Genomic DNA, 22,299 nt, shown 5'->3' with positions numbered 1-22,299 from the left:
TCCGTAAAGCGGCCCGTGATGTTGCGTAAATGGTCCTTTACGAAAAAGGCCAAGCTGTCAATTTTATGCAAAACGGTGGCTCGGTGAGAGAGCAGGCCGCTGTGCACTGATCACCTGTGGACCACCCTGCGGCTCACCACATGCAGCGAGCAAGGTCGGGTGGCTGGCGGGGGTCCAGCGAGCGGGAGAGCGACAGTGAGTTCCCCCATCCCTACTTTTAGCTGGTCCATCCTTTCATCTGTCCTCCCACCAGTCAGCTTCATGGGATGATCCCACTGGATATTAGTATTATGAAAGGACGGGCGGGGATGGGGGGTGGGGTGGAGAATCTCCCCACTCTCCTTTCTCCACAGCCGGCATCATTTTGTACACTTCTCTCATGTCTCCCCCTCACTGGCCTTTTCCTAAGTGAAACAGTCTCAGACTGTGCTAGACTAGATGGATCCTCAGTCTGATCCAGCATCAGGGCACTTCTCACGCTCCAGCTCTAGAATGCCCTTTTTTTTTACGGTGCCTTTTCCCCTCTGCTAATTTCACTGCTGAAATGCCCTTCACATTTTCAATGGACTCTCTAAAAATATGCATATACTTATTTATTATATTTCTATTCCACCCAACAAAAATCACCTACCATACCTCTTATATAAAATAGGGCTAACATGATGTGGTGATCATTTAAAATGAGGTGCGGAGGGTATAGCATTTTGACCAAAACCCAGAATTGTGCAAGAACAGCGTAGGAGGGAAAGGCAGCCAAGATGCACGGCTTACCCAACACAATCCACAAGCGCCCCCTTGTCAGGCCTGAAAAAATAGATCAGTCCAACTCTGAGAGGAAGCTGTCCTTGCCTGCCAAAAAACCAGGTCCTTGGCACTGAAGGAACATCGTGCAAATGGTGTTGTTTTTTAATTGGGAAACAAACTGGCACCAACAGAATAATGATCTATTTTGACAAAAAAAAATTTGGGGGGGGGGGAGGAGGGTTTGATAGGAAATGGTTCATGAAGGCAAAAGCCCAAACTGGCAATTTTACAGGCAATTCTGATATTTAAAAAAGTACACTAGCTCTTAAGAAACAGCCAACACTTAGCTGCCTAGGAAGGGAAGGGCCGCTTTCAAAGTTACTATTTTCTTACTCACATTAAAATACATTTTGTTTTATGCCACGGAAATTAATTCCTGTGGGTTTCAGCTGCCCCACCTCCCTGTTCTTGCAGCCTTCCGGCCTCCGAATGTTACAAGAACGCCCTCCTCTAGTCAGAGGGAGACTGATCTTCTGTGGGAAACTGGAATGTACAAAGTAGCCCAAACTTTGTGACTCTGCTATACCCAAAACAAGTGATATTTTATTTTATTACTTGTTTTATGTACGAGTTGCCTTTCCAGCAACTAAAAAGTGCTGCATGAAAACATACTAACTAAAAATGGACCCTAACATCCTTCAGGAAAGGAGAACTTGTGACACAAAAACATGGGAGCAAAAGCCCCCGACAAGGAGGGACTATACCACTGCAGTGGCATAAGCATGTCAGAAGCACTCACCTTCTCTCTGCAAGCATTTCATAGAAGTCTCTAATATCCTGGCCGGTCTTCTCCATGGAGTGATAGAAGGCCAACTGGCTCTCGCGGTTTGCAAAATCCACCTGAAAAATAAGAATATTTCAAGATGTGTTACTCCCAGTTTAGGCCCAATTCCTGCAAACGTTTTATCGCCTGCATTTAAAACGTGGGGAAAACAGAATGCAGGAATGACATTATTAAACCATGATGTGAGGAGAACTTCTCTTTGCTAGTGGTTCTGAGGCACAAGCTAATGGCAGTGGAACGTGGGACCTTGCAAGTCCGACGGAGGCATGAGAGCGCTGTCACGTCGGTTGGGCCCATCCGATCCACCGTTCCGCTTCGAAAACGGTCCAGCCAGGTGCCCTCGGGCAGCTACCAGCCTCTGAGCAGGGAGGCTCAGCGTCAGCATTACGGCTCGTAGCCACTGACGGTGAAAACAGCGGTGATGTGCCCGTATGCCTGAGTGAAGGGCATCACCGGTCACTTCTAACTATATGTTCACGCAGCTAGTGGTATTACATTCACTTTCCTGGGAACTCCAATTAAAATGACCTTGTCCAATCTCGCACAGCATAGCAAACCCAGAGATGCCCAGCATGCTAGACCCCTTCCTCGGGACGGGGAGTGCCTGATATCCAATGCCCCTGCTTCGTGTTAAGAAAGCAAAGGGGCAGAGCACTGAAAGGGTTAAGGCAGAAGTGCCAGAAAAGCCCTCGGGAAGACTGCATTAAAATAAAACGCCAAGAGTCGACATGCAAGGAAACCGCGGCGATAGGGCAGCCGGGCGGGGCAATGCTGAGAGTTGCATCCTGGCCCGTTGGAAGGGCCCTAGGTTGGGGAAGGCTGCCAACGCCCTTCCCAGGTGTTCAGCGCCTTCAGGATGCGTGCGCACACACAGGCCCTTTTGGGAAGCGATGCCACAAGCGTCACAGGCCTGCCTAGCCAGCCATCTCCCACAGCAAAGGAAGGGCTACCCCACACCTCTGGCACAGAGGCGACCTCCACGGAGAGAAAAGCACGTGGCTTTGGAAGGCAGCACAAGCAGTGGTTTTGCCACAAATCCCGCCGGTCAAGCGCCCACCAGACACATCCCACCTGCGTCATCGAGGGAAGGGTCTTGCTCTCAGGGTTATCGGCACTTGGGAAGGAAGTTCTGTGGTAAGCAGCCAGAGCATTTGTACAACCGCAAAGCTAGTGGTAGGGGCACCAAGGCCAACATCCCAAGGACTTGGAACGGAAAGGCTGAGCAACGCGAGTGACAGGCCAGAAGGGAGGCCTGCTCACAACAGCAGCAGAAGATGCCCTCACACCTCTGTTAAGCAGAGAAGGGGATGGTGAACGCTTGGAGACGGGGACAGAATGTTCTGCGCCTTGAAGCAGTTCCCCTGGCGGTCCTGTTGTGTTCTGTTTTATATATATATATATATAGCTCTCCAAGATGTGAATTTTGCTGACCTTAATTTTATTCCCACCGATTTTCCTCCCCTTGGTCTCTTTTACAGCTGCTTGTGCATATTCAATTTCATTGTAGAGAACGAGGGCCATGCCTTTTAAGCGGTCAAACACCACCTGTAAAGACAACAAAACCAAACCAAAATAAGAGCCTCGTCTGCAGGAGGAAACATCAGTCCCAGAAAGCTCCTGCGATTTGGGGGCCGGCAGCGGAGATACCGTTCAGATACCGAATTACAGGAGTTTTCAGCTCCCCCACAAAAAGCACGTTGTAACTCAGGCAATGGAAAGGCACAAAAGAGATTCCTCTGGACTGTGCAAACTGTGGCTTGAGGTATTTTCATGCCTTTATTTTGTTTTTCTGTGTTTTATTTATTCCCCACCCCCAGTCATTTTAGCTGGCAGAACTTATAGAAGACGTTAGTGGGACGTTTTAGGCCCAGAAAGCACGACTTCCTTTTTAAAAAATGGTAAAACTGCAGCGCTCGTCCCACGTTCAGGTGCTAAAGGTGGTGCTTCAGCCTGAACACAAGCAGTGCACGAGTTCAAAAGCCCAGGCATTGGCACGGAGCTTGTGCAGGAGACCTTCCCGGCCCAGGCTTGTCCAAACAGCCTGCGTTCCTCGTTCATCCTGAGGCACGAGAAGAGGGACACGGCTCCAAGCTGCGAAACCAGCTTCTGCCGGCGCTACAAGGGAATTTGCGCTTTTAAACATGAGCGTGTACCTCAGATATATGTGGGAGGGCAAGCTATTAAAGGCACTGTGGGCCTGGACATGCAGCGGAGTTGTGGCAAGGACCTTCCCTTTGCATTCATTTCCCTCCCCGCTTAGAACAGGAGCCCCACGCGGTGCTCCATCCCCGAAGTCCCTGCGATTCTGCAGTCGGGGGAGGGTATGGGGCGGCAGAGGGAGAGGGGAGCACGCGTACACGGAGCGCTTCCCTTCCGCCAGCCGGGAGGGGCTCCTTTGGAGCCTTCTCTTCCCCCAATGGAGAAGGTGGCTGCAAGGGATTTCGAGCCCTCTGAAGGGTCCCTGGTTCAGCCAGGGGCCGGAGCATCTCTGCAAGATGGGGTGGGGTGGGGTCCCGGAATGAACGGGTTTGTCAAGGGGGGAAAGACAAGGGCCGCTTAACGCCGTGGAGAGCCTTCCCACCTACCTTCACCACTGGACCGTAGCGGCAGAAATGTCGTGTTAAATACTGATCCGTGACGTTTGTCGAGAGGCCGTCCAGCCACACGCAGTTGGTAGGCATACTCTTCCCAAAGCCCAGCTGGGACACAAGAGGGGGAAAAACGTCCAGTCAGGCAAAGGATTCACAATTAAGCTCGTTTGAAACAAGAGCAGGCCTACTTCGGCGTCAATAGCCCTAGGGCAGGTGTGAGAAAGTAATACGCTGGCTTTAATTAACGTACACTGTACAAGCTTAAATGGACGCCAACTCAGGTCCGTTCCTATTGCTAGTGGATGAAGCACGGTCCGTACAGGGCAGGCAGGGTGAGCCAGGGAGAAAACGGCTAACGGCGGAGACACCAAACACAGCCTCTGCACCCATCGCTTAGCCCACGCAACTGGGCCAAGAAATGCCGTCTGGAGGGACTGGAAGAACCAGCAAGAATCTTCTGTTTTCCTGGTCCGCAGGAAAACAGAAAAGCCCGGAGAGGGAAGCTGGACTCCTATTCTCACACCACCATACCAACTGGTAAGAGCAATTCTACATCTCAGGAAGAAAAACCTCCAAGAGCAGCACCTATAAGGGGGGGAAAATGCATTTACCTTGAGCCGATTATTTCCGAGATATTCTCCGTCCATCTTCTTGATTGCTTTACACACACTTGCAATATCGCAATATTGGAGGAATGCGTACTGAGGGACCCCGTTCACTTTCTTAATGTCAATATCCTGGTGGAGGAAGAAGAGCAGCCTGCGTTGAGAGATGCGGAGGGCCGAAGGCACCACAGAGGCAGCCGGGTCAAGCAGGATTCAGCTTCTCCGAAAGAAGAGCTGGCCTCCTGCACCTGAGGAGCAGGCACGCGCCTCTGCCCCTTTGCGTTCTGTGGGCTTAAAGCCCCTCCTGGGATGCAGGTGTCCTCCTAGAGAAAGCAACCGCCAGCATCTCCCTTACGAGGGAAGGTTACATCAACTGGGCTTGTTTAGCTTGGAAAAAAGGAGGCTAAGGGGAGATATGATAGAGGTGTACAAAATTATGCATAGTTTGGAGAATGTGGATAGGGAGACATTTTTCTCCCTCTCTCAAAATACTAGACCCTGGGGTCATCCCATGAAACCGGTTGGAGATGCAGGACAAATAAAAGGAAGTAGTTCTTCATGCAGCGCATAGTTAAATTAGGGAACTCACTACCACAAGATGTAGTGATGGCCACCAATCTGGACGGCTTTAAAAGGGTGCTGGATAAATTCCTGGAGGCAAAGGCTATCCATGGCTACTAGCCCTGATGGTTGTGTTCTCTCTCCAGCATTCAAGGCAGTATGCCTGTGCGCACCAGTTGTTGGGGAACATGGGTGGGAGGGTGCTATTGCACCATGTCCTGCTTGTTCATCCCTGGCCAATGGCTGGTGGGCCACTGTGTGAACAGAGTGCTGGACTAGATGGACCCTTGGTCTGATCCAGCATCAGGGCACTTCTGATGTTCTTATGCCCTGGCCCACCTAGCACAACGCCGGGTGGGCCTGGGCTGACCTACCCCCAACCTGGGGTCCTCCAGGTATGTCCATCATTCACAGCCATCATGATCCATGCTGACAAAGGAACTAAAAGGGACTCTCTGTGGAGACCCCTACGTGCGGGATCTCTGCAGCTCTACCCCAAAACAGTTCAGTTGTCTAATTTTATTTTTACACTGGTTGAAGCGTTGTTTGCGCACACCTAGCCGTTAGTGGCAAAAACAAAGCGATTCCCCCTTTTCCTTCACTCATTTCACACCAAGATGATGCACTCGATGCAATGCAGATAAAGAACAACAACCATGAAACTATATGATGCTGATTTGCACGTCTGTCTCGCTAATTTTCTAGATTTTAATCTTTAGAAACTGCAGAAATCTAATTAAAAAAACAGCCAACGAAAGGGCTTTGAAAATATTGAAAAATCCAGTCCCAGAGAAAACAGAAACCTTTTGCCTCCAAACCCTGGAGATTTAAAGGGTTGAAGTGGGCAGGAAGATTATACTTGGGTCCGCATTTCCTCTAATGACTAGCGACCCAGGCAAACGCCACGTTTGCAGAGCAGGACGACTCATCCTTTTGCACCACAAGCAGAAGCCGGATGGTTTCCTCTCCTTTCAAAACCACACGTGGGTCTTACATTGTGAGCGGAGCGCTAAAAGTTTCAGGCGCGCTAAAGCAGGGCTGGGCTTTCGGCTGCTTCAGGAATGCTAAATCACACACTCAACTCATCTGGTTGGGGAGAAGGGCAAGAGGCTCACAGAAGACTTCCTTTCCCAGAAGCCTTTTAAAAACAGCTTTCCACCCAAAAATGGGATGTCCCTCCTTACTGGGCATTTCTTTTCCTGAGTTTGCATGCAGTGCTGGGGAGGGAATGAGCGAAGGGAGGGAAATTAAAAGCCCCAGCAACGCTCAGCTCTAGCCATTCTGCTTACCATCGCATTCCCTGTCGCTATTGTGTGGAACAGCCTCCCCACCGCCCCCACGAAGCGGAAGCAGCTTTCGCTGAGCCAGACCCGCATCGCTCTGCCATGGAACTGAGTTTGCGAAAGGATACTTCCGGGGGGGGGGGGGGGGGATCCCAGAAGGGTACAAACCTTCTGGGATTCAGCAATGCCCATCAGTTGATGCTGTGGCCAGTCTCCAAGGGAAGGGGCAGCGCGCCAGGGCTGCTTCAGCTACCTCCCTCACTACTGCTCCCTTCTGGCAGCACAGCCAAACTCACTCACTTCCCACCTCAAGGGTGTCTCCTGTCTTTGCAAGGGAACACGAGGAAGAAGGTACTCTCGGCGGTAGGCAGGGTTCAAAGGACGTAAAGAAGAACCGTTGTCATCCTAAGGTTGTTAAGACAGTGCTATCTAGGGATACTGAAACGGCCCTTTCACCTCTGGAGTTTATCCTTTCCACAGCAAGCACCAATACGATGTAGCTATATGTAACAGATCCAAGCAACTTAGGACAATGCACCTTTAATGCTCACGTTTAGGAAGCTGAACCATGGTTCTGTCACACAAGGTACAATTCTCTCTCTAGACACACACACACACACAGACACACACTGTGTACATACCACAATCCCCCCAAAACGCTGAAAAATGTTGCGAAGGTCGTGATATGTGGTGGTTTTCTCCAGGTTCCCAATGAAGAGAGTTCTCGTTGCTTTGGGGTGAAATTCATCTATCCTTTCGTCCAAAGGCCGGAACTCATTCTCACTTTCTGTTTCTGAAGGCAGAGGATAAAAGTAGTAGTTCTCTAGCGTTGTGCAGCATGTTCTCAGGCCTACTCCTGAAATCCTAAATATCTCTTAAGTGCCGCTCACGTCAGGAGGGCTGGACCTCACGCCACCACACCCCAAATAGTTTTGGATCGAAGGAAGCAATGAGACTAAATGTTAAGACCAGTCTGCCAACCTCTATGAAACAAGGAACATTTTAAAAAAGAATTTCTTTCATGGCAACCTCTTCCTTCCGTGCGCTCACCTGGCCCTATCCAAGCTGTCACTTCGATCTGCATGCCGAAGAACAGCTTCCCTTTGGAGGCATTCAGCGCTTTCTCCTGATCCTCCTGCTGCCGGAAGAACACCAGCCCGTATCGCTCTTCGGAGGCCCCGTGGATCTGCACAGACGTCACCTTCCCATACTTCTTGAACTCGTGGAACAACCCGTCTTTAAGGCTGGTGTCTACACCCCAAGGAGCAAACCAGAAGAGTCATACCGGTGGTTACAGAAGGCAGGGCAGTCTTTGAAAAACACGTGGCCGTTGCCCTTCATGTTATGCATTTCCATATTTATGGTGCGGTATTGGATGTACACACCTGCTGCCTTGCGAGCAGAGCAAGCTGTTAGGGGGGGCTCAGCCAGCATCCATCCCCAACCCACACATTTAATCCCCAGTTCCCCTTCTTCTACCTTTAAGCAAGCCCTACCTAGGGCTCTTTGCAACAACCATTTTGGTGTGTGTTTTTGGGGGTGGGGGAGAAGTCCAGAGACATCTCCTAAGCTAGAAGCGAGCTTAAGTAAGACCTCGATAGGTCAGAGAAGGGGCTTAATCACTCTGCTGACCCATGCTCCTCCCTCATGACGGGCAGAAGCACAACAGCCAGTGTGGTATAGTGGCTAGAGCTGTTACCTTCATGTATCTTATATCCCATGTGGAAAAATCCCAGGCACTTGGTCTACCTTGAGGCCAGAAATATTTTTCCAGCTCTGGCTGAACTGAAAAGGCCCACAATAAGCGTGGGACTGGAAGAAGGCTGAGGGCCCAGCTTGTTCAAAGCCCCTCCTCCTTGGAAAATCCAGGGCTGTCCATTTGCCGTCCGACACTTCTTTTCAGCCTCTTGGCCTGCAGCAGCCTGTGCATGAAGTTCCAAAGCCAGTAGCTCATTAAACTGGACCTACATTTTCCAATGGAGTGCTATGGGCAGCCGCCACATTGTTCTGGTGTTACACGGATCACAGGTGATGCAGACGACTCCTCTTGGATCTTACCTGTGGAGCGCACTGGAAGATTCTGAACCTTAATCCCGAAACTTTTGCGGGGCTCATCTTTCTCCAGAGATGGAAGCAACTGGGAGGTGGGTGCTGGAACAGCTGTGGATTGAACGGAACGGGCTGGGGACTCGTCACTGGAACTGCTGCTGGAGTCACTGCTGTGGGAGCAAAAGGAGGGGATCATGAGAAATCCAGCAAGCGGTGTGAGTGTGGGTGTGGGTGTGGTGGGAGGTGGCCTTGAAACGACAGTGACGAGGCACAAAGGGCCTCATTTCTTCTACCCATCAACAGAGCAACCAGGGGACAACACCAAGGTGCTGCTATTCGCTTCCTTCAAGCCACAGTCAAAGGTATGGGGAGGCTCATCCGAATTCTCCTTATGTTGCAACACAGAAAAATTCTCAAGGACATCTGGAAATCGCAGGCCAACTTCAAATCCTAAATCTCTTTTTAGCCCTATACAAATTTGGCAATCAGAAAACAGATTTTCAGCGCTCGGCACCCTATATCTAAGGGACCTGAAATAACCAAATAACTGTGGGTTTGGATAATCAGGAGAGCTACTTTTGTGTTACCCTGATAACACAAAAGAGATCTTAATCGGAAGTAATCTGCTACTTTTGGTTTGGATCTTCTTTCCTGGCTTCTAATGCAACGAAGGGCAATTTTCATAATCACAACTCAACGTATACAAGGAAATCATCCTCCAGAGCATTTCCTCAGAAAAATCCTCAGAAAAAGCTGCCTAGGCAACCAAATGTGGGTAATAAATTACAGTAGGGAAGATTTTAATTAAGTAAAATGCAGCGCTTCAACAGCTCAGAAGCAGTACATGAAGGCTGGAAGATGACACACGGCTGGAAGGTCTGCCAGGGCCCTGCCATCCCTTTGGGTATACTCAGGCATCAAAGGAAGCATCACCAAGAGCAGCAATCAGCATTCTCTGTGCTGTTGTGATCACTATTCAGCTTTGAAAATAATAGTACTATTACTACAATTAAAGGTTAAGGTATAAATGGAACCAGGAATCTCACCTACAGATCCTTTCAAAAGGCATGAAACAACAACTTTTGTGAGAACTGTATGGCCTTGTATGGGTGGTGGATTTCCTGATTACAACACGCAACCCTGTCTGCGAAAAAAACGGTCGTGACAAGACCTGGCTTTAACCAATACTATCACATATGGAATTTTTGTGTGAAAAGAACTGTCAAACCAGTATTATTAAGTGCAAAGGTTAATTACCTAGGAATCCATGGTATGATGCTAGAATTGTTAAGTAGTGAAATGGCAGTGTGTGAATGGCTGAAATAGGGATCTGGAATATGTGATCCCAGACAGGTTCTGGTATGTATCTGGAATAAAAGAAAGCAGTTTTCGCCTTGTGACACGCTTGCTGAAAAGTAATTTTAAAATGGTACCTTGTTGGCATTTGACTCCTTAAGAGTCTTGAATAATCAAGTTGGAGGGTGGGGAAGCAGAGTGCTGGAGACAAATTAAAGCAAATATGTAAGATCCCTGCACATGTGATGGACCTGTCCAATAATCAAGAACATCTGGATACAGGTAATTGAAGCCATCAATAAAATAACGACTGAAACTAACACGGAAGTAGCGGTATTACTTTTGGGCAAACCATAAGACAAACTGAATCGATCTGTACATTTCTTTACTTTGGCAAAGATTTGGAGGCACAAGTGGCAGAACAAACCTCCTCTAACAATGACAGAATAGTTAAGCAAAACATGGGCTATGTAACATCATGAACTTTGAAACTGACTAAGGTTAGTCAATAAAGGGGATGAAAGATCTAACTAGATAGGGTTTGGTTGCCTAGTTTGGGGCTCAATATAAACAGGACCTGAATGAAATGGAATGTGTGTTTTGTGTTTGATATTTGTATTGTATTGTTTTGTGAAGAGACTGAAACAATTTTGACTTTGCAATTTCGTATCTTTAGCTATTAAAAAGCAATGTAATCAGCTCCAGAGAGGCACCCCTGGTCTTTTCAGAAGAACAATATCCTTGTCTTTCTCTCGTTTAGAGGGAGAAGAGTTCCTGCCAACTGACTAATCATTAACCAAACGAATCTGAATCGTTAGCTGCACTTACAACCCAACGATTTCTCTCTGAAAGGATGCAGGAATCGGGATTCCACTGGTGGTTGCTACCAAGGGCATTATTTGCAGATGCTTGCAAGTACCAAGAGACAAAAAAGACAACACTCACAAACACACCACCAACCAGAAATGAGCCATGTGAAAATTCCCTACCTCTGCCTCCCCCCACCTAGTGCCTTCCAGATGCATTGGACTACACAACCCCTAGCTTTGCTTAAGAACGGCCAGCTATGCGTTTAGGAGTGCTCGTAGGAAAGGCGGGCACAGCCCAACGTCTGGTACACTGCCTTCAACAAAGGGAAATGGAAGGCACAGAACAGGGCAAGTCATAAAAACGCCCACCTGAGAGCTAGACTGTTTAAACAGCCGTAACTATTTACCTAGAAGTGAGCTGCTGGGTCTGCCGCCTTCAGCATCAAACACCTGACGGAGCTCACAGTGGCCTGGTTCACACAACACGCTAAAACCCTGCTGCTTAACCACAAAATGGTTAAGGGAACTTAAGCATTTTGTGGTTAAGCAGCAGGGTTTAGCGTGTTGTCTGAACCAGGCCATTGGCTGGCAGGGAGGCCAACCAGGCGGACAAATGAAATGCACGTGCTACAAAACAGGGCCCAGACCGGATGGTCTCAAGCGGGTTTCATCCTCGATCAAAACGAACACGCTCCCAAGCTCTCTGTACTCCACCTCCCCACTAACCTCGTACGTTTTTTTAAATCTTTATTTCCATAAATATTTTACTGCGCATTCTGTTCTAGCAGCAAATAAAGCCACTCAGGTTGTAGGATTTGTGTAAGGAAAAAAGCACCCACTCGGGAAATGACGTGCAGCGCGGCTCACTATTTTCATCCTGTCGCACAGCAAAAGAGGACGAAAGACTGCAAACAAGAAGGCAGCCTGCTGCTTTTTGTCAGTTATGGGCTTCTTAGAACCAGCAATTTTAGGGAGTCTCCCCCCAAATTGATTTCAAAACAGAGTCTGTTTTCCGGAACAGATAATGGCAACAAAAACAGAAGAGGACACTGCAGCTCGTTTTAAGGGCTTTGGTGCAAACAGGAGCGAGAGGGTTTGCACTCTTGCACTCATGCCCTACATGTGGGGTTTCGGTTGGGGCATCTGGACAGCCGCTACGGGGATTCTGGGCGAGGTGGGGCTCCGGCTTCACCAGCATGGCTCTGTTCTTGTACAAGAGTGCTCCTAGCTTTTCAACTTATTAAAAAAGTTTCTCGTGCTAATAATATTTTCAAAGTTTTACAATAGTGAAAGCACACCAAACTCAATCAAATACAACCAAACGACAGCAAAAGGAACAATGGGAACAGAGAGGCAAGGCAGTATAAAGCGAAGATATATAGCTGTGGATTTTCAAGGCCAACTGAAACAAGGAACACTCCGCCTGTGTACAAAAGCAACATTCCCCAAGGCAGTCAGGGAACCAACCTGTTTAGGCTTTCAAGGAAGAACCAGGACTTTGAGCTGGGCCCATAAACGGAGCGGCAGTCAACAAAACACGTGATATACGGGGCTGCTACATTTGCACTCACCGAAGCATGCAACCAGTCTTCCAAGGTAGCCCCACATGGAACGCGTTACACAGTCTAATCTAGTGGTTACTCCTGCTCCATAGCTGCCACCTGGAAATCCAGACGCGCCTGCGCACCATAAACCCAATCCGTTGAGGGAAATGTGACCCCATCCAGAACATGCATTTCTCCAATCACACTGCCCACTGACGCTCACCCCAGCATTCAACTCTGAATCAAATCGTCATCGCCATCACCGATTTTAAGCATGTATGGAACAACTGGTTATCATCCATCTACTAACATCAAACCCCCACTGCACCTCCCAAGGTGACTTCTCCCAGTGGCTTCATGCAGATGCTGAAACAGACAGGAGATAATCTTGAACCGTCCCTCCGAAGATTAGTTGATTGATTGATTGTGCTTTTAAACCACTCAACAACCCAATTTCTCTTGGTGGTGCACAACATTCCCATGGGGAGGAACAACTAATTCCTAGCAGTGCTGGAGGAAACTGAGAAGGAGCAGGCGAAGGAAAGAAGAGGTGCCTCTGACCACATGGTGCAAGAAAAAACTCAGGACCCAAGAATGTAGTCCGTGTTAAGGGAAGAGGCAAAGGAGGTGCCAAAGGTGGTGGTGGTGGAGTCATGGCTCAGGTGAGTTGCAGCGGGAACAGACGTCTGGCCATGGGGATGGTGTCCTTCTGAACATGAGGCTGCGTTGCCAGGGCCCACCCCACTGCTCAGGAACAAAGGCCTACTCATGAGCAGGAAATAAGTGTGGCCTGCAGAGAGGCCATGGAGCAGGCTCGCTGAAAATCGTGGCTTAATAGTTCATAACATCTGGAGGACATCAGGCTGGCGAAGGCTGCCTCGTTTTATGAAACCACCGCAGATCATGCTCTGGGATTATTCGGTCCACGGCCAACGCAATGTGCCTGCAACCACCAACTCCATGCAACCAGAGATCGATAAAAGGAGGAGAGTTTACAAGCCCAGTGAGGAGGCTGCACAAGTAATGTCACAGCACAGCAGTCGCTCTTTAAGCAGGGCACTGTTATGACAGAGAACTCGCTTCTTTCATTGGGACTTAAATTGCCCCAATTACCTCCATGCTGAGCCTCAAAGAGTGTTTTCCAATGTGGTAGAGAAGAGATCGTTTATCCCATTTTCCACAAGAAGATGCAAGAAAGGAACGAGGGGGAATTCCAGACGCAGAAGTTGACTAGTGTGTAACTCCTCATTCAGGTGCTACATGTTAGAGGTGTCCATATTTTTCCCAGAGATGTTCTATTCCACCCATGTGTACACAGATGCATGTGTGAAAGGTCATTCCCAGTAACACACACTGCCTTGTATCATGGCAGTGAAGAAAAGGAACATTACCAAATGCAGACTCTGCTTGTAAGTGTGATGGGGAAATTGCATCACTCAAGAAAAGCCACGGGCTTGGGGAAAGCCCACCCACCCCCACCCCCCCGCTTACAAAGGATACCTAGAACCATGAGAACTGTTTTCAAAGTGTTTGCTGTAGCCTCCCTGCTTAGCTTCAGCATCTGGTGCTCCCAGATCATTCAAGTGTTTTCCCAGGTCATTCCGGTGCTTTCAAACTGACGGTAGCTGCAAAAAGCCTGGTGGGGTGGGGTGGATACAGAACGGAATGGGGTGGGATCCGGTGGTCTAATGGAGACTCGCCAGATATAAATAAATAATAATAATAATAATAATAATAACACTGTTATCTTAAGACTTTTCTCTTCTCCCAGGCATTTAATAATGCTAAGTTTCTTTTTAATGGACGCCAGAACTGTTGTTTTTAAATGGATAATGTTTTTATATTGTTGTCTATATGTTTCTGATGTTTTTTAAAATTTTGTCTACTTTTTTAATGTTTACTGTTTTTAACTGTTGTAAACCGCCCAGAGAACTTTGGCTGTGGGGCGGTATATAAATGCAATAAATAAATAAAATAAATAAAAGTATGGGGTACGGGACAGAGTGCCTGACATGGACTTGGGAGACCGGGTCCAAATCGCTGTCCAGACTTGAACCTCACTAGGTAGGCTTGGTCAGTCACTGTGTCTCGGCCAAGCCCAGACTTCCCTGTCCTGGTGCCCTGGTATTCCTGACCATTAGTCATGCTATCTGGGGAAGATGGGAGTTGAATCATAGAATCATAGAACAGCAGAGTTGGAAGGGGCCTACAAGGCCATCAAGTTCAACCCCCTGCTCAATGCAGGAATCCACCCTAAAGTTCATAATTATTTATAATTAAATAATATGCAGCCTTGAATCTCTGTTTTTGCTTCTTTTAAATTTTGTTTTAACTGTTTTATTCTGTTTTTATTTTCATTTTATCTTGTACACCACTCCAAAAATTTTCAATGGGGATCGGTATATAAATATTCTAAAGAAAGAAAGAAAGTCTGGAGGACATCAGGTTAGGAAAGGTTGGCCTAGGCTATTTCACAAAGCTGCTGTGACGATTTTAAAAAAGAAAGAAAGATGGACCCATCCCACGTACGCCATCCTGCATCTCTCGGAAGGGCCGGATACAAACATGGCAAAAAACACGAACACTCTTGGGAATGGCTAAAGCAGCTCTTTGGACGCACCGGTCAGTTCAGGTTTAGCCGTGGCTACTTGCCTGCAAGAATCACCTTCAGGTGACCAAAGAGGGAAGCTTTTGTGAACCAGAAGTTTATTCCCTTTTCTTCCTTCCCATCTCACCCCAGCTGCCTTTTGCCACGAAGTACTAACCTGGGGCACGTGGCCTGCAAAACTGTGGAGTAAAACACTGGACTTGTTTGCAAGGCAGCAATTCCCCATCTCTCACTCGCTCGCTCTCGCTCCCAAGCGTCTCTGAGGTGGGACTAATGATTTGTTGCTACCAAGACTCCACCGGGCATATATCCATTTTGTGCCATGGACTGTATTTTGGCAGGCTGAGTGACACAAGAATCAGAGGGTCACCTCACGTAGTTTCTTGACCAAACGCCATTCTGTTCAGCAATGATCTGCAAAACTAAAGTGTTGCCTTCTCAGAGTACAGGTCAACTAAACAGTAACTCAAACAGCCCCTGATCACGATAGCTCAGTCAACACGGCAAGAGCACAGGTACCTTAAGTGACCCGAGGTAATGTTCTAGTAGCGCTGAAAAACACAACGAGCGTGCTCTCTCTAGGAAGCTCAGATGTAAAAATAAGGCAGAACTGAGAACAAAACACTCACTCACTGAAGCACATAACACATTAAAAGCAACTGTGCTTGCAGGCAAGAAAACACTTTAAAAACTGCAAATTGAGCCACAGAAGGAAAACACACAGCAGCCCACAGTTTAACGCCACTACACTTTACAACAACAGGTTAATAGCTGATCCGTTAACTAAGGGGGAAGGAGGCACAGAGGAAGACAGAACCGGCTCCCTCGCAAGCGACAGAGGCCCAGGAAGGTGTGCCTCACGCAACGTGAGGTGAGGAGCACCTATGTGCTAGACGTATTCTCCAAGAAGCACATGAGACGGTGGAGGAAGGAGGGCGCTTTTAAACTCTCACCGCTTTATTTTCAAATAAAGCACACAATTAGGCTTGAGTGGTGGAGAAGATGCCACATCTGTCAGGATAGGGGCGGTCTATGGATGGTGTATGTGGAAATTTCCACATTCTGCATCCTCCCCAAGGCCTCCTACTTCTCATCAATTTGATCCTTGGGCCAAAGTGCCTAATCTAGAAATCAGAAGATATCCTGAGCTATCAGTCTAACTTAACTTGCAAATGGATCACAAGCTTCAATGCAAATTCAGCCAACGTGAAGCATTTATCTCATGTATTCCCTTGAGACAGAGTTGAGACAGATTTCTTTCTGCCATACAGTACAAAGGCAGCTCTGACCACAAGTCTACTCAGTGCTCATTTTAACCAGCAGCTTCCATCAGAGCCTGCACGGTTCGCAAGAAACCCTGAACTCTCACACATTCAAGCTCGTCCAAACCAAAAACAGGTTCTAGGAGCCCAAAGCTTCCGCTTGCTGCATCGCAAACAAGATGAACATTTCACATGGGTCTGCTGGGGGAAAAACACCAATGACCTCAGAGCAATTTTATTTATGTGCCTTTCTAATGAACTCTAATCTGATTAGACCACAAATGGTAACAGAGCCAATCTCAAGTGATCCAATAATCCGCCCTTGTTTTCAGACACATGTAGATAGAAATAATTGCAACTAATTCTACCCTCCGTTCCCAAAAAGCTATTCGAGAGCTAGCTAGAGGGGGGCTCTGAACTCCTGGACCAAGATCAGCCTGGGAATTCACTTTCTTCCTTGGCAAGTTGCTATTACTCAACCTGAGTTTCTCAGTCCGTAAAATGGGAAAACTAGGGACCTACCTCAGAAGAATAAGTAGTGTTAACCCTCACCGAGCTTTTGAAACAGGGTGAAATTTAAATTCAGGAAACAAGCAAGCCGTGCACACGAGTACAATCTGTAGGTCCAACATATCCTTTCACCAAGGCGAACTAACTTTGTCCTAACAACTCTGACCTACATAAGCCAGGGAATCAGCTGATGGCTCTTGTGTGTCATGTCCTACTAGTTAATAAAGGCATGTGACTAAGGTTGTGTCGATAAACAACTCCTGCATTTTTTCCCCTGGCTAAAAATAAGCACATAAGGAATCAGCCCACACTCAAGCGGAGTCCAGAGACACTTAGTCAAGCCAAAAAAAACCACCAGTGCCTTGATTTACTGGTACTGTATTACAAGGGAACAGGTTGCGCACGTTAATTATCCCAAATTTGAGTCTTGGCTCTAATAAGCAGAATTTGGAACAGAGCAAGTCCTAAAGGTAAACACTCAGACCTTAAACCGAAATGGAGAAGGGAAGATGTGTCTGACCCAGAGTGGGCCCGTCTGACCAACAAGGCCTCCATTTTGTCAGGCTGGAGCTTTAATTTGTTCATCCTCATCCAATTCCTCATTGGATCCAGGCAAGGGTCCAAGACTTCCACAGCTCCCTTGGCATCAGCTAAAATGGAAAGAGCTGGGCGTCAACAACAGAATGACCTTCCACAATGGCTTCAAATAGGTGTTAAAAGCAGAAGTGGTGGGAGGGACACGGACATGGACACTGGAGTCCTGGGATGCCCCATAGGCCAAGGGTGGGCAATTGTGGGCCTCCAGATGTGTGGCCTACAACCCCCTTTATCCCTCACTATTGGCTATGCTGGCTGGGGCTGATGGGAGATGTAGGTCAAAACATCTGGAGAGCCATGAGTTGCCCACCCCTGCCCTTGGCCAAGAGCCAGCAGAAGGCAGGTCTACTGACCGCTCTGTGGGCGGCTGAATGCAGGGCAGCAACAAGGATTCTGACTCCCAACGGTCTTACAGCAGCACCAAATTACTTTCCCCACCCCCAATCCTGTACATTACTCTGCTGCAATGAAGAAAGCTTAGAGCAGTCTTTCCCAAACTAGGGCCCTAGCTGCTTTGGACTTCCACTCCCATCAGCCCCAGCCACCATGAATAGTCAGGTATGCTGAGAGTTGTAGTCCAAAACATTTGGAGGGCTTCACGTTGGGGAAGGCTGGTGGGGTGGATTTTTGTGCAGAAGGGTTAGAATCATAGAACCCTAAAACATCCCTGACAGATGGCTGTCCAGCTGCCTCTTGAATGCCTCTAGTGTGGGAGAGCCCACAAACTCCCTAGGTCACTGGTTCCATTGTCGTACTGCTCTAACAGTCAGGAAGTTTTTCCTGATGTCCAGCTGGAATCTGACTTCCTGTAACTTGAGCCCATTATTTATTTATTTATTTATTTATTTATTTATTACATTTCTATACCGCCCAATAGCCGAAGCTCTCTGGGCGGTTCGTGTCCTGCACTCTGGGAGGATCGAGATGAGATCCTGGCTCTTCTCTGTGTGACAACCTTTCAACTATTTGAAGAGTGCTATCATGTCTCCCCTCAATCTTCTCTTCTCCAGGCTAAACATGCCCAGTTCTTTTAGTCTCTCTTTATAGGGCTTTGTTTCTAGACCCCTGATCATCCTGGTTGCCCTCCTCTGAACACGCTCCAGCTTGTCTGCATCCTTCTTGAATTGTGGAGCCCAGAACTGGACGCAATACTCTAGATGAGGCCTAACCAGGGCGGAACAGAACCAGTACCTTGCGCGATTGAGCAGTACGGCAATGGAATCAATTACCTAGGGAGGTTGTGGGCTCTCCCACACTAGAGGCATTCAAGAGGCAGCTGGACAACCATCTGTCAGGGATGCTTTAGGGTGGGTTCCTGCATTGAGCAGGGGGTTGGACTCGATGGCCTTGTAGGCCCCTTCCAACTCTGCTATTCTATGATTCTATCATTTGGAAGCTATACTTCTATTAATGCAGCCCAAAATAGCATTTGCCTTTTTTGCAGCCATGTCGCACTGTTGGCTCATATTCAGCTTGTGATCTACAACAATTCCAAGATCCTTCTCGTTTTTAGTAGTAGTTTTTAGTTGTTGGCTTCATTCCGGTCTTCAAATTGTTGGGTTCAGGATTTTTCAATTCTAAGTGTACCTTTTGCACCAGGTTCTCGTTGGTGGATCTCGGGGTTCAAGGTAAAATGAAGTAGATCCCACAAGCCTGAGGTCTGCCCAGACCTGCCAGCGCTCAATAGCCAAGGGTCTGAGGAGCACTCCTGCGGCAATCCCTCCTTCTGGAAGCATTCGGCTAAACTGAACCACTGCAATGCAAGGCCTCCACGTCTCATGACCGACAAATGCCATGGAAAGATACCTCGATTGATGGTCTTAAATGTCAATGAGAGGTTCAGCAGGATCAACAGGGACCTGTATTACCCAGTTTTCAGGATACGTCACCGACTAAGGCGATCAAGGTTGATTCTATCCCAAAACCAGGGCTGAACACAGATTGGAAAGGATTCCGGAAATCAGCTTCGTTTGAGAAAACCTGAGCTGTGATGCCACCACTCACCCCACGACCTTACTTAAAAGGAGATGAAAATCTGGCCAACAATGATCTAAGGTGGTGAGAGCCCAAGCAGGAGCAGAACACAGCCCTCCTACGACCATCACTCAATTGTCCAGCCACCCTCTGGCAGCGATCTGAAGAACACAGGGTTGGCCTTGCACCTGCGAGGAAATGGCCCATGTCATCAGGATGAACGAACTGGAACTTATCCAACAAAACTGGACAAGCAGCTATCTCAATCTTACCAGAATCTGCTCGAGTCAGAGTGCAAGCGAGCAATTTTATCTGCCAAGTGTCTTGCAAACTCATCTCAGCAGGTTTCAAAAGACTTCTCCTTACTGCCTGGAGCCCAGAATGTAATAGCTCCTTAACCATCCCAAACAGTGAGCAGATCCGATGGGAAGCAGGGAAGAGAAGGAAGACTTCTTTGCTGCCCTCAGTGCCACAGAACAGGCCCTAAAATGAGCTCTAGCCTGTTTGATTAGCTTTGTCCTGGGTTTCTCTCCATCAGCCTGGACTCACCATTGCCCTAAACCCCTCAGGAAACTAAGGAGCTGGTGCTCTGCCCGAGAAGAGGACGCTTGAGAGCAACTGTGTCCACTGCCTGGGCCATCTCCCCATTACACAGATCAACCAAGGCGTCAATAGGATTACCAGTTACAGTGGCTGGAAAATCTCTCGGAATATTCAGGAATCCTTCAGGATCCATCAATCTCCAACATTTTGTATTCTGTTTTATTTTGTTCTGTACAGCATCACGAACGTTGATGGCACTATATAATAATAATTATTATTAATAATAATAATAATAATAATAATAATAATGCAACATTTCTGCATTGAGCAGAGGGTTGGACTCGATGGCCTTATAGGCCCCTTCCAACTCTACTATTCTATGATTCTATGAACAGTGGACCAATTTAACGGGTTCTCCATCCCTGAAAATGCAAGCTACAACTCTCCTCATCCAGAGCCTAATTCCACACATGGGATCAGATCAATAGGGATTGGAAGCCACCACACTTTACACACTTTACACTGGGACAGAATAACTCCCAAAATGAACTGTTCTTGAAAACCTGGCATTCTAAGTATATAAACTAGAAAGCAGTGGGGCAAATATTCCCTTAGACGTTTCTGGCCATCTCCACCACCCTGACTTTAGTTATTTGGGGCATCCTGACAACCTGAAAGATCTGGGGGGGGGGGGGGGAACGGATGGACGGACGGACGGACCTGCCTTCCAGTTTACAGAAGCTTTCCAACCTGGTGGCTTGCAGACAGCACTGCCTTCCCTACAGGTAAGCAGGTGACTGGCTTCCGGTGTTCTAGGAATAACTGGAGACAGAGGTGAGGTGGCACAGATTCATTTATTTATTTTAGTCTACGAAGCAATACAAGTGCAGCATTGCCATTCAGGCCCCCTTTCAATGAAAAGAGTATTTCTAAATACAACAAACAGGCACCCATGTAGAAGACAGAAGCACTTGACCATAGCTTTTCCTCCAGAAGCATTTCTCTGGATTCTCTCAACACTGTGGGGTATATTTGAACCCCACAGCTGTCTGACATCACCGTTTTGTCCTTGGACAAGGTTAGGAGGCAAATAAAGTTGCCGCCCCACCTGCTGTTGTAAAAACAAACGGCAGAACACGGCACGAAATTAAGGTCATAGTAAAAGTCAGGCTCCAGCCCTCTTTGTGTGGTGCCTGCCAAAACCCTGTTAGGCCAGGAGATGAAACGATGCTGCCGAGAACAGTTTGTGTCAACTCCCAGCACGGCCCTTTCCCTCCCCTCTCAGGGTTACCCGGCCTCAAGAATTCTGCGGAAAGCCCTGTACAGAACACCATACCAATTGCCTCTAGCCCAGATAATGAAACTGCCCTAAAACGACATCAGCAATTTTACCGGGTAATCTGTAGACAGCAAGCTAACATTATATTGACCCATTTCATAAATCGTTCATTAATGAATATCAAGAAATTGAGGAAGGGGATTCCTACTGCCTGGGCCGCTACCGCCTCCCCACCCCACCCAAATCTGCCTCTCCAGTAAAGCTAGTTGCTGACCAGGTGCTTGTTCAAAGACGTTTAACCCTCCACTCCTGTAGAAACTGGTGTCACTAAACTGACATTTTGTCTTGGCCTATGGCCAGCAAAATACAGATAGGCAGACCGACCGATCAGGTACAGATGCTTCAAGAGAAGGCAACATGTATTTAACTCATTTATACCCCCTTCCTTTCCTCAGCAAGCTCGGTGTGGCTAACATATGTTAAAATAACGTGACTTCTAAAACAGTAAAACAACAAAACACACAACAGAGCTGTCGTACAATATTGAAAAAGCAAAGAAAAACCAAACAACTATATTTGAACCACATCAATTAAACCACTTCAAAAAGAGAGCAACCGTTTATGGTCCCACAGCCTTCCTAAAAAGAAAGGGATTGACGATTCTATGAAAGCTATTAGAGAGCGGGTAAGATGAGCCTCCCTTGGGCGGGAGTTTCAGAACCAGGGTGCAGCCACTGAGAAGGCCCTCCTCTCCCTGGTCCCAACTACCTGTATTGCTGGAAAAGTTGAGACACACAAGATCAGAATTCTCTCAATAGCTGGGATTGCGGATTTCATACAGGACAAGGCCGCAAACTGTCCTGGTGACGAAGACTACAACACTTGTACCAGCCCCAGCGGCTTCTTTTAACTACTCACCCTTAGCTATCCTCTCTGCAGAACATACCGAGCAAGTAAACAACTCCTCTTGGGAGGAACCAACATCAAGTGACATCTTGCGTCACTTGGCAAGCCTCCTACTAACGAGATCTCAGGTGCCACACTAAGGGAAGGAGAACTATTCCTACCACATCTTTTAGCACACTCCTCTGAATGACAATTGCAGATTGAATTTTATTCCTTTCAACAGAAGTGGGATGAATCACAAGATACATAAGAAACGCATAAACGCTATAAGAGACTGTGCTAGCGATAAAACAA

The 22,299-nt window shown here is 47.7% G+C and overlaps 1 protein-coding gene across 3 annotated transcripts in view; it reads right to left on the bottom strand.

Moving 5' to 3' along the window:
• SPEN (spen family transcriptional repressor) overlaps positions 1 to 22,299 on the bottom strand; it is a 63,676-nt gene that overhangs the window by 14,479 nt on the left and 26,898 nt on the right. For all 3 annotated transcript variants that reach the window (XR_010026349.1, XM_063145321.1, XM_063145322.1), the window contains 7 exons: positions 8,687 to 8,847; positions 7,679 to 7,879; positions 7,270 to 7,421; positions 4,791 to 4,916; positions 4,174 to 4,287; positions 3,020 to 3,133; positions 1,544 to 1,644 (listed from right to left, as the gene is read on the bottom strand). Coding sequence is in view for 2 of the 3 variants with exons in the window: in XM_063145321.1 (XP_063001391.1) it covers positions 1,544 to 1,644; positions 3,020 to 3,133; positions 4,174 to 4,287; positions 4,791 to 4,916; positions 7,270 to 7,421; positions 7,679 to 7,879; positions 8,687 to 8,847 (969 nt within the window). In the remaining variant the exon portion in view is untranslated. The remainder of the gene's footprint in view (positions 1 to 1,543; positions 1,645 to 3,019; positions 3,134 to 4,173; positions 4,288 to 4,790; positions 4,917 to 7,269; positions 7,422 to 7,678; positions 7,880 to 8,686; positions 8,848 to 22,299) is intronic.

This window comes from Elgaria multicarinata, chromosome 20 (genome assembly GCF_023053635.1).
Source record: "Elgaria multicarinata webbii isolate HBS135686 ecotype San Diego chromosome 20, rElgMul1.1.pri, whole genome shotgun sequence".
NCBI classification, from domain to species: Eukaryota; Metazoa; Chordata; class Lepidosauria; order Squamata; family Anguidae; genus Elgaria; species Elgaria multicarinata.
The sequence above is the reverse complement of the archived record's forward strand: the minus strand, read 5'-3'. Positions and strand labels throughout refer to the sequence as shown.